The following is an 18,460-nucleotide window of genomic DNA, read 5'->3' as shown; positions in this document are numbered from 1 at the left end:
AATGTTATGCATAATGGGTCACATGTAAAAGGGGCAGGAGGGGTCATTTTCAGAGATAGCTTAACATTAACCTCCTATGAGTTATTTTAAATTGGTGGTAGTTCTACTTTACTGAATAGAGTCAAAATGGACTTAGTCTATCATCTCAGATTGACTCACTGGAAAAATACTACTCAAAACAAACATCTAAAATCATGTTAAACTTACTAAACTAACACATTTCATTTAAAAACTCATTATCTTAAAAAAACAAAGTTAACAGAAGTAAAATGGTAAGAAATCCATCAAAAAATATAATGAAGCAAGCCAATGTGTATAAGAGTTTATAGAGAATATGCTGCATATAAAACAAGATTTGTTATGCTTTCTGGGATAAGTTCAGAAAATAAACAGTAGAGAGAAACCCATCAAAATTGTGTCGAAACTTCTAAACACAAATATCCTTAATCCTTTTAAAAACAAAACAATCCTATCTTAAAAATAACTATGACAAATATGATTGATATTACTGGGAAAAATTACTTAAGTTTCCATTTAAAAATTAACCAATTTTGAAGCTAACAGTTTACATTTTTAATTATCTGTACTGTGTGCTTTTATCTTGTTATGATATATGTATTAATTCCAAGATCATTCATTTTACACCAAATTGTACAATACAAAATAAATGCCAGACAATTATGGGACATAAATCTAAATGATAAATTTAGGTTTGGAAAGTAAAGAAACTATTGGATGCCCTGCCAGTGTAGCTCAGTGGTTAAGCATCAACCTATGAACCAGGAGGTCACAGTTTGATTCCCAGTCAGGGAACATACCCAGGTTGCGGGCTCAATACCCAGGAAGGGGTGTGCAGGAGGCAGCCAATCAATGATTCTCTCCCATCATTGATGTTTCTATCTCTCTCCCTTTCCCTTCCTCTCTGAAATCAATAAAATAAAATAAAAAGAAACTATTGAACTCCTAATATGTGCCAGGCATTATAATAGTTACTTTACATGTAATCTTTCCAACAATTCTAAGATGTAATATTTCCATTTTACAGGTGAGAAAATGAAGACTCAGAGAGATTAAGTAACACATTTAAAGGTATGAGTACAAAATCTGTGCTCTTTTCAAGGCAGTCACACAATTACCCTCTCATCTATTAAATGAGGGGTCACCATGCACCTGCCTCAGAACTCTGTAAGTTATAAACAGAACATATTCTTCTTGCTTAACTGAACATGTTCTTCTACAATCAAGGATGTAGTTCCTGTTTTCTACCTTACACATTAATTGGCCAAGCTATGTTTGATACGAAAGCCAAGTTAATAACATGAACTTTATTTTTCTTAATGTTTTTGTCTGTTGTACTAAAAAAAGAAACATCTGCAATACAGGCAGTCCTCACTTTGCACAATTCTAGTATGCACAGATTTGTTATCATGGTTTAAACAACGCAAGTTCCTCAACAACATGGTCCAAACTTCATCTACCATGGCCTATTAACTATGAGTAATTGCATAAAGAGCAAGCTTCACTACTAACTGCAGTCCACAAATCACTAAGTAAATAACAGAAGTGCATCATGATCAGTGACCATATCACTTCTTCAAGGTCAGTGACTGGTCACTGCACATCTGTTATTCAGTTCAGACACAGACAGTAGGTTGTTATGTGATCCCCCAATGATAAAATCCATAAGACATTTTATAAAAATGAATAATCAAAACAGAGAACTGACTGACAATGATGAAAGAGCAGCAAAGAAATTAAAACTAAAACTAATACTATATAAGTGCAATCTGAAGGGACCGTCAATGGAGCTATAGCAGAAACAGCTAGCTGTAGGAATGTTGGCACTGCCACAGAGACTCTGGATTCAAAGCCAGAGGAACTTAGTGAGCCAACTTATCAAATCAATGAAGAAAGTGGTTGTGATGAAAATGACAATGTCCCAGGGGAAGTGATGCTGACAAAGAACTTCATATTAAAGGAACTCTCAAAGATATTTTCATGACATTAAAAACAAAGAATAAAATGTTGGAAGCTGAACCAAACTTAGGAGTATGACAATTCATTAAGACAGAAAAGATACTTGTTCTGTATCAAAAACTGTACAAGTAAGCAAGCTCTATTTGAATCACTTGTTACAAGCTTGTTACAAAGAAATAAAACACTTTAATTCTCAATGCTTCCAATTTTTTGTTATAGCATGCTAAATATTAATTTTACTATCTATTGCATCCATATACAATTATAATCAAAAGTGAGATTTTAATTCTTTAACAAAAAATCTTACATATGTAATACTCTTTGTAATACTTTAAGCAATAAAACAAAATTTTAAAAAAAATCTTAAAAGTTACAGAACAATCATAACTTTATTGATTATTAAAATCACTTTGAACAAAAAAAATCACTTTGCATGGTTTCAGCTTACATGGTCACTTTTAAACTGCTGCACTACTATGCAATGCAAGGACTGCTATATTTTTAAAACAGGAAATATTTTAGGATATACTTTGCACTGAAATATCTAGCAGTAATTTGCACATAGTAGCTATCTGATTAATGGATAGTGTGTGGTATGACCCACAGAGATTTAACCACTACACTTAGAATTTAAGCATAACAGCAAAAAAAAGGGAAAACTTGTATTATTTTGTTCACTTCCAAATACCTAGAAGAGTGCTCAATAAATAATTGTTAAATATAGTAACTAAAGTAAAAATAATTATAAAACTTGAATCCTTCAGTTTTCAAACTCTCATACAAAAATTTCTATAAATAATAAAAGCATAATATGCTAATTAGATTGGACACCCTTCCAGATGAAGCCAGGGCTGCGAGGGAAGCCCAGGTCCCGGGTGTCTGCTGGCGGCCGGAGGGAAGCCTGGGTCTCGGGTGCCAGAGGGAAGCTGGTGCCAGCAGCCACAGGAAGGAAGGCCTACTCTTGCATGAATTTTGTGCATAGGGCCTCTAGTTTATATATAAAAACCATACATCACTAAATACTTCAGGACACTCAGAATCACTGAATTGAGCACTGGCAGGCCTTCGATCAGGGGTGGGGAAGCTTTTTTCTGCCAGGGGCCATTTGGATATTTATAAGATTACTAGAGGCCCAGTGCACAAATTCATGCATAGGTGGGGTCCCTCTGGGTGGCCTGCAGGGATTGGGCAGAAACCCACAGTCCAATGCCACCTGCAGCTCCTATCTGCTGCTCCCATTCATCTTGGCCCCACTGTGCCTGGTGTGGGCTCGCGCCCAATCAGTACCTATCAGGAGAGGCTCGCACCACCGCTGCAGCACTCACCAGCCGTGAGCCCTGCGTCTGGCGCCCTCCTGAGGGGAGTGGCCTGTGGGGTTGGACTGAAACTGGCTCTCCAACATCCTGTAAGGTGTCCCAGATTGCAAGAGGGTGCAGGCAAGACCGAGGGACCCCACCGGTGCACAATCGGGGCTGGGGAAGGACCGCAAGAGGGCTCCAGGGTATGTCCAGCCCATCTCGCTCAGTCCCAATCGGCTGGACCCCAGCAGCAAGCTAACCTACCAGTCGGAGTGTCCGCCCCTGGTGGTCAGTGTACGTCACAGCGACTGGTCGACCAGTCAACTGTCTGCCCCCGGTGGTCAGTGCACGTCATAGCAAGCAGTTGAGGGGCCTTAGCATATCATTAGCATATTACACTTTGATTGGTTGAACAGTTGACCAGATACTTAGCATATTAGGCTTTTATTATATAGGATTCGAGGGCCATACAAAATTATTGAATTAAAAATTAGCCTCCCTGCCCGGCTGGCATGACTCAGTGGTTGAGCATCAACCTATGAACCAGGAGATCATGGTTCGATTCCTGGTGAGGGTACATGTCCGGGTTGCGGGCTTGATCCCCAGTTTGGGGTGTGCAGGAGGCAACAGTTGATCAATGATTCTCTCTCCCTTTCCCTTCCTCTCTGAAAGCAATAAAAACATTTAATTAACTCACCCTTACTGCCTTGACAGGGCCAGACCAAATGATTTCGGAGGCCTTATAGAGCTCTAGGGCCAGACATTCCCTACCCCTGCCTTAGATAAACCCATGTCTTTATTTTCCCCATCTTATTTTTCATGAGACTATCAAGGCCCACAGGCCGTGGTTTGTCCAAATGTCCAAAGTCAGAGAGCTCATTGGTCTGGGTCCTACAGCCAGGTCATTTGCCTCCTAATTTGGAGCTCCTTCAAAAGAAAAATTAATCTAATTCTCACTTGAGGACATGCTTAGCAAGAGGAAGGAAGGGAGAGAGAAACATCAATGTGACAGAGAAACATCGACTGGTTGCCTTCTGCACGTGCCCCAACCTGTTACTGAACCTGCAGCCCAAGTATGTGCCCTAACCAGAAATCGAACTGGCAACCTTTCAGTGCACAGGATGATCCTCTACCAAGTGAGCCACTCTTGCTAGGCTGGAGTTCCTTCTACCACTCACTCACATACTGAAATCAAACTAATGCAAATAATTTTAGGACCATTTCTGTCCATTGCCATTCTGATGGAAGAGGGTGCAGTAATAGCAGGTAAAAATTATCATCCTACTTTTCCAGTTCTCACCTATCTCCACTTGGAGGACCTACTGGAAATGAATTATTCATCATTTCCCCCATAGGATTCCTCTTTTCCTGAGTTACTTATTTCTATTATGAACACTTCCACTAGCCTCATCTTCTAAGTACAACACCTTGGAACCACCAGAATCTCTCCCAAAGTCCCAACTTTTAGCAGATTCCACAGCTCTGAGGGGTATCTTACATATCTCCTCTGCTCCTTCCCATAGCTTCTTACCAGCAATCTGCCTCATACCAGGTCTTATCCAGACCGCTATCCCAACTGGTCTCCCTAACTCTGGCAGCTCTTTGTCCAACTTAGACTATACTCGTATGTTAAACTAGAGGCCCAGTGCATGAAATTCATGCACTGGAGGGGAGGAGGTCCCTCAGCCCAGCCTGTGCCCTCTCACAGTCCAGGAGCCCTGCGATCAATCGCCCTCGCAGAGGGAGGCCCTGCCCACCCGCTGCAGCCCGGCCAGTCTGTGGCCTGGGCCTCCCTCTTTGGGGCGATCGTGGGGCAATGGCCAGGCCCGACCAATCACATGGCACCCACCTTGGCTGGCCTGGCGCCAGTGGGTGTCATAGCGTGGTCGTCCAGATGGTCTTCCCACTGTTCAGCCATTCGGTCAATTTGCATATTACACTTTTATTATTATAGATTAACATTCCTAAAGCTGAGCTCTCACCCCATCATGCTTCTATTGAAAAACCTGAAATGGCTGGCTACCTAAGTGCAAAGCTTCCTTACTCATGGTAACGGTAATATCACCTTAAGTACTCCCTCTCTCTCTCAGGCATCACCTCCCTCTAACTCCCACAGCACTTGGCCACTGCTACTTTGCATGGCCACTGGCAGACACTGACCTTACCTCTGATAGAAACATTAAGTGTCTTATTATTTTCCATACCTATAATACCTAGGCAAGTGTCAACACACTGAGCTTGAAGCTCGTTGAAGGCAGAGGACACACAGAGCTTGGAAAACGCTAATGGAGTGCCAGAAATTACTATCACTGTGTTCCTCTACACAAACAGGACAGCCTGCTTTGGTAACTACCCTGACTCATGTGTACAAAGTTAGCAGTCATAATGCCCAGTATTCTCAATCTAGTCAGACAACCATTAAAAATAACCTAGGAAATCTGTCAGTCCCCTTCCAACATCTAAATCTAGGATAAGGCACCTTTCCCCTATCAATTTGGCTTCTGATCACAGTTTTTATATTCCCTTTTTATTCACTCAAACACTGTTACAGGTAAGGCAAATAGACACTACAAGTGACCCAAATCCTTCTGCCTTCATACTGCACTCCTTCTCTTCTATCCTCCAACCTGTCCCTCTGTCTCCAGGGGAACTTGTACTCAGCTAACTTTCAAGTAATCCTGGTTACCTAAGTGTTTATGATATGCCTCTTGGAGGCCTGCATTTTGGTAGATTTTTAGACATTATGGCAGACCATGACACTAATTTTAAGTCAAAAAGTTAGCATAAAGATTCTCAAATCACATCACAATATGTAGTCATCTGCCTAAAAACCTGGATCTCCTGAAGAATGCACTTGAAATTTTCTGGGGCAAAGAAAAACCCACAAATTTTATATTTCTTTTATAATGAGAAAAGAACCAGGAAATATTGTTTACAACAGCTTCCTCATTCTTTGTTCTGTCCTTGCAAAATACAGAAAAAAAATCTGCAACAAACAAAGGGCTGACATTTCAGGCAGTTCTGAAAGCACTTTACCCAGATCGTCTCACTGAACTGAGCAGCCAGGTCCAGATTTAAACACAGGAAAGCTGGGCCTAGGACTTGTGCTCTTAACCATTATGCTTTCATATAGTCTTGCACAAAATATGAGAAACTAAAAATACTAATTAAGTTTCCTATTTTTGCTACAGTTCATACAGTATTTAGAAACTCAGAATATTAGATTACTAGAGGCCAAGTGCACAAAATTCATGCACTGGTAGGATCCCTAGCGGCTGCTGGCTGCTGGCCGGGGCCTCCCTCCCTTCCCCTGGCCACCTGCCACCGCCAGCAGGGGCTCTCTCCCTCCCTTCCCCCCGGCCGGCCCTAGCCCCACCCTCTGGTCAAACTCCCAGACAACTCCAAGTTGAGGGGACAATTTGCATACTACGTTTTTATTATATAGGATTAGGATGGGGGGGACAAATAAAAGCTATTATCATCACTTGGTTAATAACATCTTATCTACATTATCTCAATTAATGCTCACAACAACCCTGTAAGGTATTACTACTAACAGCCATTAAAGTACAGTGAAGAACCTGAGGCCCAGACAGGTCAAACGCTGTGCCCAAGGTCACAAAAATGACAAAGTTGGGATTCATACTCTGGAAGTCTGATGTCAAACCCCTACTCTGACTAGCTAAGCTAACCACACTATGACCCAGGAAAGTTAGGTGGCCTGCTCATGAATTCATACCCTAATTCAAGTCTACTGTGCTTTCAGAATGAAGCATGGTATAAAAAACACAGGCTTTGAAGTCATATAGATCTGGATTTGAATTCTCTATTATCAATTATATCTATTTGGACAACATTACTATACCCTTGTGAGCCTTAGTACACTCATCTGAAATATGAAAATAGCATGAAGGTTCTCAAATCACATTATAAAATGTAGTCATCTGCCTGTAAAGTTATGATTTAATTCAATTAAAAGAGTAGTTGTAAGGAGCTAAAATAAATTACTATGAAAAGCAGTGAGCAGAGGCTGCTAACTAATATATGCTCAATAAATACTATTTCCTTTGTATCTGCTTTTCCTTTCTAAATCCTTCTACAACTATACAATACTGTGTGGTTCATGTATGACCCATTCAGTCAAGCAAAAGCGTGAGTATTCCCAAAAGAGAGGCAACCTTAGAACACCTGGGTCTTGCCCATGGGGAGACTGGTATATAACGCAAGAAATCTCTAGTTCTAAAACAAAATTACTAATCTCATGCATTCTCCAATGTTAGAACTGTCAATGTTCCACAGAAAAAATTTTATTTCAAAGATAAATTCTAAAGTTGTCTAAAAATAAAGAATTGCCCATGAATTAAAGTTGACATATAAAAAGGCTATTTAAATTTAAAAACAAACTATTGGAGAAAGCATCCATATTTTGAAAGGATTGTGGTAAAATATTCTGATAACTCAGGTCCAAAGAAGACAGTGAGAAGACAGAGTGGTTAACTGGGACTAATACAAATGTTGGAACCTTCGTCTTTACAGAATAGAGGAGAAATTATCTTTAGATTAGCATTATTCTCCACACAGAGGAATACTGCCTCCCTTGTTGTTAATATCCAGATGTTCAAAAAACTGAGAAACCCAACGAAGCTATTTTCAAACCTACCAGGGCCACAAATTCCCCCATTTGTCTGGCTGCTCTCTAAGTGCAGAACTATTTCTCACTCTTCTCTCCTTCCTATAGCATAGCTGTTTACTCAAAGCACCTGTCTGGCAAGTGCTTGTTGACTTGAAATTCAACACTTAGCTTCAAACATTGTATTTCAGAGCTCTCCCACTTGCCCAAAGGTATTTTAAAAAATTTGCACTGTTTGCCAATGAACTCTGAGGCAGAGTAACGATTGCTAAATAATTCCTCAACATTGTGCAGAATACTGTACCACCAAAGGACGCAATACAAATATCACCAGATTCTGAGGTAGGAAGCATCTTCCTTCTTAGAACCTACTCCGCAGAGTGACCCCAAAATTGTTTTTGTTTTATTTTTATCAACTCCAAGTAAAACAACGACTTTCAGTCTGAAAACATTTATATCATTTTTAGGGAGCCTCTAACCTCTGGTTTCACAGGAAAGCTATCCTCCCATCCCTTAAAATACATAAAAACTCAGACCTGGAAGAGATCACAAAAGGTACATAATAACGGGTTGCCGAATGAATGCTATCACCATGGTTGTGTACTACAGCAGAGGCATGTAAGAAGTACCAGAGGGACACAGGGGGAATGGCTCTAAGTGCCAGAAGAGCTGGGGAAGATGTCAGGATGAGGGTGGCAATTCTTGAAGAATGAGTTCACCACACAGAGAAAGGGGTAGAAGGACATTTCAGGCAGAGGTAACAACAAATGCAAAGGAAGAGGCACCAGGAGAGCACCCAGAGGGAAAATTGTTTGGTGTGGCCAAAAGAATATGGTATATATAAGGGAATGACAGAAGAATCTGGAAAAGTAAACTAGTGCAGATTCTAAAGGGTCCTAAATAATGTATTAGTACTTGGACTTGATCCTCCAGACAATGGGTATGAGTACAGATCAGGTCGTAGCTTAGAAACATGTCATGCCAACTAGAGTTAAACAACTAAATAGAAGTCAAAGAACCAAATAATGTTTGTTCTTACTTATCTTTAGAGAAAATAAACACAAGCTCTTAAGGACTTGGCAAAACTCACATACATGTACACACTTCCCAAGGATATCCTCAGTTCAGTAGAGACCAAAATCAATTTTAGACAGAAAGCTGACAATCATCAAAAGTATGGTCCAAACCCACATCAATATTTAATTAAACCAAGTTCTAAAAGGGCTAAGGGACTTATCCACGATCCTATAGTATTTAGTGCCAGAGCTAGGACAGAATCTTCGTCCAGGGTACTTCCTAGTTCCCCACAACTCTAAAAAACTTTGTTGTTCCTTTCCCTGGTGCACAGAAAGTCTCTGAAAGGCAGGAGAGCCAAGGAGGACACAGAGCAAAAGTTAGGGTGTGAGATGAATAGCATGAATACTAGAACCAGGCTTACACGCTGCGAGCACTACATAAATTCTCACCATCATTTATGATCATCTCTTTGAAGAATCATATAATCGCTGGTGGTTCACAGCAACCCCCACTGCAGCTTTTCATATCTGATTCGAAAGTAGGCAAAGACCAAGAGCTGTAAACATGTGGTGATGTTTCTACCTTTGGGGGGAGGGCTCTTGGAGTCCTCCATAGACAGCTTCAGCTGCTGTATGAACTCGCCGCCATACACACTTCTTTCTTGCCAGATGTTCAGCAATCTTTCTAAAGGTTTTTTACAGCCTTCATCTGCCTCTCTGCCCAGAAAAGATGAAAAGATATATATAAGCTTATGATTTTGTTTTTAATTTAGATGTACTTTTAAAAAAATCAACAACTGACTAAAATATTCACACATTTTAAAACAGAAGGAAGAGTAAGTTATATATTGTGATAAGTGGATACCTAAAACTTGACCAGAAAACTACATTCTTCCTGTGGCGGAATGAGAGAGATTATATGGTAAAAGTAATGTGTCTTTTATCCCCTTTGAAAGAAGGGCAAGTAGGACAAAAAGTCAATGGCTGATTTTTACAGACAGAATTATCAAAATTTGATACTATCAATCAGATTTGTCCGACTGCTGCCTAAGTGCCTATAGCCTCATTACTGGTCTCCCTATCAATCATGACAGCTCGCTTTTTAAGAAGACATTAACTGAAATCTAGTGCCAGACATTCTACTGAAAACTAAAGGGGACCAAAACTTTTAAGGAAAGAAAATAAAAGATTAAAAAAATAAAAATGTTTAAAATGGGGAATAAATTCACTACTACTCATCAATGCTAACACACCTCTATATGTATAAATACAATCATATACACTGGTCTCAACTTTAACTGCTTCATAATTATCTTAATTCTGGGGTAGGTCTGTATTCCATGTTCACACAAAGATAATCTTAAAACACACTGAGCATAATACAATCCTTAGTAATTTAGACACTTTTTCCTGATATATTACACTCTTGAAACAGACGGTTTTTCAATGAGGTGGCTGTAACTAACATTCAGTGTGAACCAGTGGCTTACCTAAAATGTGAGACAGCAAGTGGAAGAGTGGGGGAAGACTTTCTGAAAGGAAACAAATTCCCTCATCACCCACCTGTAACTATGAATTTTTCTGGTCTGCAGAGCTGTCTGGATGTTAATGATCTTACACTGAATGACTTCAAACAAGAAGGGATACCCTGACATCTTCATAAATCAGTATCTTTAATTTAATAGGAACTTCATCCCATATCAAGATGACAATTTCATCCACCCTGAGCCCTGACAGCACTTTTCTCAAACTTATGTTAATACTCATGCCTTATCTTTCAGCCTTATCTGGTCAGACTATATTAGTTAAGAATTATTAGTGTCAAATTTCACTGAATTGGGGTTAAAATACTAAATCAGGGTACACACAAATTAGTTTGTTGTTGTTGTTAAACCTTTTTCTTTTTTTGTTAATCCTTACCCGATGATATTTTCCCATTGATTTTGAGAGAGTGGAAGGGAGGGGGAGAGACAGAGAGAAACATCCATGTGAGAAAGACACATCGATTGGTTGCCTCCCACACACGACCTCACAGGGCTGGGGATAGAGACTGCAACCGAGGTACATGCCCGTCACTGGAATCAAACCTGGGACCCTCAGTCCGAGGACCAACACTCTATCCACTGAGCCAATTCAGCTAGGGCAAACCTTTTTCTTTTAGTCAGAGGTGAGTGAGAAAAAAATTCCACTAATCTATATATGTAAAAGCCTACACGATCTTTATGATGAAGCAACTGGTCACTAAGATGCGCACTGACCACCAGGGGGCAGACGCTCAACGCAGGAGCTGCCCTCAGCCCACAGGCGCTGATCACCTGATCGGGGCCGGGTCCCCGGGCTGGGATGGGGAGCCAGGGGGGGTGGCAGTGGAGGTGGTCCCTTTCCTAGGAGGGCCGAGGGCCAGCTCCCTCCTTGGGGCCAGCAGCCAACCCTCTGGGTCCCTACCCCTCTCCCCCCAGTCAGCAGGCCCCAATAGCCCAATCGGGGCCTGCTGGCCAACCTCCCAGTCCCTCCCCCTGGCCAGGCCCCAGGCTGGGACGGGGAACTGGGGATGGGTGGCACCAGATGTGGGCAGTGAGGGAAGGGGGGGGGGGAGGCAAGAATGCAGGGAACCTGATCGGCCCTGATCGCCAGCCAGGCCTAGGGACCACACCAGTGCACGAATTTCATGCACCAGGCCTCTAGTAGTTTATAATTACTTGATATTTGTATAAAACACTCCATCTTCAAAATATATCTAGAAACAAATTACCTCTCACCTCTTCCTCAGCTATCAACTTGGTGGAAGCCACTATCATCTCTTGCCTGATTACTACAATATAACCTCATTACTGCTGTCCCAGATTCCATCCTCGTCCTCCTACGATCTATTATCAAGTTTAAAAAATAGAATTCTAGCTGCTGTGATAAGGCAGATGAGGTCACTCTAGCTCAAAACTTCCTGTTTGTTCTCCCTCTGAATAAAAGTGGAAATCCTTATAAAAACTACAAAGCCCGTTATTTATCTGGCCTCACCTCTGTCCTCCTCTCCTGCCTCAGGGCCGTTGCACTTGAAGTTCATTTTGCCTGGAACCACATTCCCCCAGGGTGGCATGGCTCATTTGCTCTCCCTCTCTAGGTGTGGATTTACTCACATAGCAACTTTATAGTGAGTCCTTCCCTAATGCCCCTATTTAAAATTACACTCCCTACCCCTACTTAATTCTTCTCCATATTACTTATCTTCTGATATGCTATACAACTTACTTGATGTTTGCACTCTTTCCATTTGAATTTAAGAGCAGGGATCTGTTCTACCCCACCCACCCCTTTGCTATCTCTATCCTAGAACAAGCTCAACAAATATTTGTCTAATTGTAATCTTTTTTAAAAAATTTAGATAGGTTTCAGTAAGCCATACAATTAGTTAACTTAAAGCAACAATCCTACTACTTCAAGGTCATTCATGCCAACATCAGGTATCAACTAAGCACTCACCTGCTCATTCATTGAGGTTTATGAAATACTGTGCTTGGAATACAAAGAATTAGGCCTAGGGCCTGACCTCTAGGGCTCAACCCAATAGCCTTTCACCTTTCCATACCCTACCTGGGCTTCACATTCTAGCAACACTGGACCATATGTATTTTCTACTCAGAATTTGCTCTCTCTTGTACATGTGCCTTTGCTCATGCTATCTCCTCTCCTTTGAACGGAACCCTTAAAGTATTAAACAAGATGAGGGAGAAGTTGTGAGTGATTCAGGTGGCTTAAGTATATGGGGAGTGTGAAGAAATAGCAGAAGAATCTAGAGGGTTAGAATAGAATTAGATTATAGAGGGTCCCGAATGCCATATTGTGGCCTTTATCCTGAAGGCAAAGGGAAGTCCCTGATTTGATCAAATGTATGGTTTAGAAAAATAGTCGTTACAATTAGTATAACCCAATGGTCGGCAAACTGCGGCTTGCGAGCCACATGTAGCTCTTTGGCCCCTTGAGTGTGGCTCTTCCACAAAATACCAACTTCTGCGCATGGGCCACGAAGTTTCAATCGCACTGTACGTGCGTGCCCGCACTTTAGCACCTAGAACTGAATACAACTAAAGCAATAAAGTAGTTTTTATAATGGAAGAAGTTATCTTTTCATGTTGCACTAACTCAGTTCTAAATTGATAAATCTTTAAGTAAAGAAACACCAAAAAAATAATTGCCACTAACCAATGAATAAACTGGAAAGCGATAATTATATACAAAACTTAGTATGTTGAACACAACTTAGTATATATTTTAATTCTCATTATAAACTGAATCACTGTAAAATTGATCTAAACAGTAAAAAGTGTGTATTATACACACATAGGATTGCTGCTTGAAGTATCAAACCAGCTTGGGGGCCCTTTCTTCCTTTGCAGTTTTAATGGCACTTCCTTGGTACAACCACTCTAATTTCTGTATTTCTGTCTTACCCCATGTATAGTAGGCCTATGGTAGCCTACGAAGGGCAAGAATTTTTTCAAAGTATCCCAACACTTCCAATAGCACCTCATGTATAATTGGAGCAGAAATGTTCCTCTGCAACTGTACAGAAAAGAGTTAACACAGCAAGCCTGAGACTGCTACCCTCAGAAAGTCCTGCTTACAAGGTTGGCCCTTAACAGGCATCTGAGAACTTGGGTTTCAGAAGTGTTCCTGCCATTTCCTAACTAGTAAGGGTGGTTTACTGTGCCTAAATTATTTGTGCAAACAATATGGTTTATGCTGAACACCTGCATTCTTTCTGAAATATTAGCAGAGGATGCCTGTGGCCAACCACAATAAAAATCCTGGGCACTGAGTCTCTAATGAGTTTCCCAGGTACACATTTCACATATGTTGCCATAATTCAATGCAGGAGGAGTTAAGTATGTGTCCTGTGACTCACTGCAGTGATTTTCAGCCTTTTTCATTTCATAGCACACATAAACTAATTACTAAACTTCTGTGGCACACCAAAAATTATATTTTTGCCGATCTGACAAAAATATAGGCATAGCTCTGGCCAGGTGGCACAGCTGGTTGGAGTGTTGTCCCATACACCAAAAGGTTGCATGTTCGATTCCTGGTCAGGGCACACACCTAGGTTTTGAATGTGATCCCTGGCTGAGGTACCTATGGGAGGCAGCTGATGTGATGTTTCTCTCTCTTCCCCCTAAATCAATAAAAACATATCCTTGGGTGAGGACTTAAAAAAAAAAAAAAAGGTATAATTTTGATTCATTCACACCAGCGACTATCGTTGTGTTGGCTACTGTCACTTTTTAATCTGACAATGTAAAGGAAAAGAGGTCAGTGTCCTTGACTAGTTAGATATTGCATGTTTTAAAAATTCTTGTGGCACACGGGCTAGAAATCACTGCTCTGACGTGAAAGGACTCTTGGAAGCTTACACTTAGTCTCCTCTGGACTTCATCCCATGCACCTTTTCCCTTTACTGATTTTACTTTGTATCCTTTCTACCTGAAATCACCAAACCTAGGAGTGGTCTTTGGGACTTGTGACACAGTGGTAAATCAATATGTATACAGTGCTAACTCCAAATTTGTCTCCAAAAATTAATTCCCTACTGAGATTTAGATGACAGGCATACCTTTGAAATATTGCTTTTTTGGTTCCAGACCACTACAATAAAGGAACCGTCTCAATAAAGCAAGTTGTATTCTTTTTGCTGGTGGAGGGCCTTGCCTTCAATTTGTAAAAAACACATCTGTGAAGTGCAATAACGCAAAGCACAATAAAACAAGGTATGCCTGTATTTTATTCATCTGCCTATCTGGCACTGCCCCTTGGAATATCTACCATAAAACGTAACATGGCCAAAACAAAACTCTTGATTTCCTCTACCATATTGTTTTCCCAAACCTCATCTCCGTAAGGGTGCCACTTACATCAAAACCCCAAAATAATCTTTGATTTCTCTTTTCCCTCACTACCAACTCATACTCCACTCCCACAAATCCTACCAGTTTACATTTGGGGGGGCGAGGAGAGCAAATCCATCCACAAAGTAAACAATCAATAAACAGAAGCTATTATTAATCTTCTCACTGTTCCTGAGTCCTAGCTGATGTTGCCTCTGGTCCTTACTAGAGCAATACCCTCTCCAAACTAATGTCCCTGCCCCTCACTTGGCCCTTATAACCCATTCTCCAAAGCTAAGCCAAAGGGATCTTTAACAATATAATGGAATATATTTTTCCCCTGTATAAAACCTTTCAGTGACAAAAGAAACCCCCAAAAAACAAAAAACAACAACAAACCTTTCAGTGATCTCCCAACACTTTCAAGGCATATGTGGCTGGCACCTGCCTACCTCTCTGTTATCATCTGATGCCACTATTCCCTTTGCTCGCTGTGTTCTAACCACACTGGCCTTCTTTCTGATCCTCTTGACATGCCAAAATTATTTCTACCTCAAGTTCCTACTCCACATGATTACCTCAAATATCATTTCCTGAGAGAGGCTTTCCTTCACACTAGAAAAGATCCCCCCTCTAGAATGCCATTTATTCTATTATGTCCACATTATCACTCTCTGAAAGTATCTTGTTCATTTATTTGTCCTTATTCATGGCTGCTCTCCATTGTCTGGATCAGTTTTTGGTGCACACAAGGCACTCAAATACATGTTGAATGAAAGAAAACTAAGGTGCACAACCATCTCCAAACTGAGAAGAAAACAAGAAGTCATCTGTGTGGGGGAAAAGTCCAAAGTCTGGTTAATCAAACCGCTATTCAAATTAAATCTACCCCATGAGTTTTGGAGCTTTCTGACTTGAAAGGGTTCATTTAGTAAGTTTGGGGGTGAGGGAAGAGGTAGAAAAGTATCATAGACTAGAGGCCCGGTGCATGAAATTCATGTACTGGGGGGGGGGGGAGCGGGGGGAGTCCCTCAGCACAGCCTGCACCTTCTCGCAGTCTGGGAGCCCGGCTTTTGGCTAACCAGCGCTCCCCCTGTGGGAGCACACTGACCACCAGGGGGAAGCTCCTGCGTTGAGGGTCTGCCCCCTGGTGGTCAGTGCACGTATAGCAACCAGTCGTTCTGCCATTCAATCGTTTTGCATATTACCCTTTTATTATATAGGATTCCTCATCAATTTTGGTCAATAGTAATAGGTCAATTATCTTTGTTCATCAATTGGCCAAAGGAAAACCATACAGAGAGCATTTCTAACTATAGATAAGGTACATTACTATTGAAATGGAATGGCTGGCCTTTCTGTTCTAATAATGGTAGGGGGAGGGGCTTGGAAACATGGGGATCCCAAATATAATACCCAAATACAACACTAAAAGAACTAGAAGAATGCAAATAATAATACTACTAATAATAAAATAAATACCTTGGGGATTATTTTTTTTATTATTAAAAAGGACCATGTTTCCTTCCTCACAATGCCACATTTCCTCCTAGATAGGTCTTAAGATGTTACCAAGTAGAAAAGGGATTTTCTTTTTTTTAATTTTTTTATTTTATTGTTTTATTGCTTAAAGTATTACAAAGAGTATTACATATGTCTCCTTTTTTTCCTGCCCTTAACAATCCCCCAGCCTCCCCTACCCCCCAGTGTCTTATGTCCATTGGTTATGCTTATATGCATGCATACAAGTCCTTCGGTTGATCTCTTACCGCGCCCCCCTCCCGCCCCTCAACCCTCCCCGGCTTTCCCGCTATAGTTTACTGTTCAAGGCAGCTCTGCCTCTGTATCTATTTTTGTTCATAAGTTTATAATGGTCTTTATTATCCATGAGTGAGTGAGATCATGTGGTGTTTTTCCTTCACTGACTGGCTTATTTCACTTAGCATAATGCTCTCCAGTTCCATCCATGCTGTTGCAAATGGTAAGGGTTCCTTCTTTTTTACAGCAGCATAGTATTCCATCGTGTAGATGTACCACAGTTTTCTAATCCATTCATCTACTGATGGGCACTTAGGCTGTTTCCAGATCTTAGCTATGATGAATTGTGCTGCTATGAACATATGGGTGCATATATCCTTTCTGATTGGCGTTTCTGATTTCTTGGGTATATTCCTAGAAGTGAGATCACAGGGTCAAATGGGAGTTTCATTTTTAGTTTTCTGAGGAAACTCCATACTGTCTTCCATAGTGGCTGCACCAGTCTGCATTCCCACCAGCAGTGCACGAGTGTTCCTTTCTCTCCACATCCTCTCCAGCACTTGTCGTTTGTGGATTTGTTGATGATAGATAGCCATTCTGACAGGTGTGAGATGGTACCTCATTTTTGTTTTGATTTGCATTTCTAGGATGATTAGTGACTTTGAGCAAGTTTTCATATGTCTCTTGGCTTTCTGAATGTCCTCTTTTGAAAGGTGTCTATTTAGGTCCTTTGCCAATTTTTTGATTGGATTGTTTATCTTCCTTTTGTTGAGTTGTATGAGTTCCCTATACATTTTGGTGATTAGGCCCAAAAAGGGATTTTCTATCCTGATATTTGTTGTTCATTCTCCTTCTGCCAACCCCTTCTATTTACCCTTTTCTGAATTGGGGGCAGCTAACGATTACTGTTCAATTTTTAAATAAAAATGTTATATTTAATAATGCTACAGAAAACTATTTTAGTCAATTTCCTATACCCTAAATTAATTAACTAATTCATTAAATATTTACTGAATCCCTCTCTGTGCCAGGGCAGACCACAATGTTGCCCAGCTCCTAGGACACCAGCATTCACAGCAAGGCTACATAAATGGTATCCCCTTAAAGCTACATAACCCAGCAGCTCTGTGCCAGACACTTCACTAAGCGCATTCCTATGAAGCAGCAAAGACCTTGGATGAGTCAATGTACTATGTACTTTCAAACATACTGCTTTGCTTTTTTTTTTCTTGCATATGCCCTGACTGGGGATTGAGCCTGCAACCTTGGTGTATCAGGACAAGGCTCTAACCAAGTGAGCTGCCCTGCCAGAGCATTTGTTTTTCCTATTGATTTGAGAGAGAGCGGGGGGGGGGGGGGGGGGGGGGGTAGGAAAGGGAGTAGGGAGAAAGAAAGGATGTTTCAAGTGCTAGACTGGATTTGTTGTTCCACTTACTTATGCATTCATCATTTCTTATATGTGCCCTATACAGGATGGAACCCACAACCTTGGCGTGTTGGGACGAGGCTCTAACCAACTGAACTGCCCAGCCAGGGTGACCATACTGTTTTACTTTAGCCTCACAACTCTAATTAGGAAACTTGGGCTCAAAAAGCTAAGTATCACATATAAAGTCACTCAGTGTTGGAGGCAGAGCTACAGCCAATGTCTAAGAAACAGAACTAAATCTCCTCAAAACAAGAAAAAACCTATCTCCAGTTTCCAACAGCTACTCTAATAGTTTGTTCTAAGTTTACTCTGCTATAAGGAGACAAGTTCATAACACATTTTCTTTGTTCATCAATTTATTCAATTTCATAACACATTTTTTTCAGTGCCCATGTTCACCAGAAGAGCGAACCAGCTATGTAGTGGATAAACAAGTCTTTTTTTTCCACCTTTAGAAATCTAGATGTAATTTCTTT

The 18,460-nt window shown here is 40.8% G+C and overlaps 1 protein-coding gene across 9 annotated transcripts in view; it reads right to left on the bottom strand.

The window, feature by feature from the left end:
• Positions 1–18,460, bottom strand: part of RPRD1B (regulation of nuclear pre-mRNA domain containing 1B) — a 59,452-nt gene that overhangs the window by 34,047 nt on the left and 6,945 nt on the right. For 8 of the 9 annotated variants that reach the window (XR_009454083.1, XR_009454079.1, XR_009454082.1 and 5 more), the window contains exon 3: positions 9,505–9,638. The exons of the other annotated variant lie outside the window; for it this stretch is intronic. Coding sequence is in view for 2 of the 8 variants with exons in the window: in XM_059706120.1 (XP_059562103.1) it covers positions 9,505–9,638 (134 nt within the window). In the remaining 6 variants the exon portion in view is untranslated. The remainder of the gene's footprint in view (positions 1–9,504; positions 9,639–18,460) is intronic. 9 annotated transcript variants of the gene reach the window in all.

This window comes from Myotis daubentonii, chromosome 8, assembly GCF_963259705.1.
Source record: "Myotis daubentonii chromosome 8, mMyoDau2.1, whole genome shotgun sequence".
In the NCBI taxonomy this organism is placed as follows: Eukaryota; Metazoa; Chordata; class Mammalia; order Chiroptera; family Vespertilionidae; genus Myotis; species Myotis daubentonii.
This window is presented reverse-complemented; position numbering and strand designations above follow the sequence as displayed.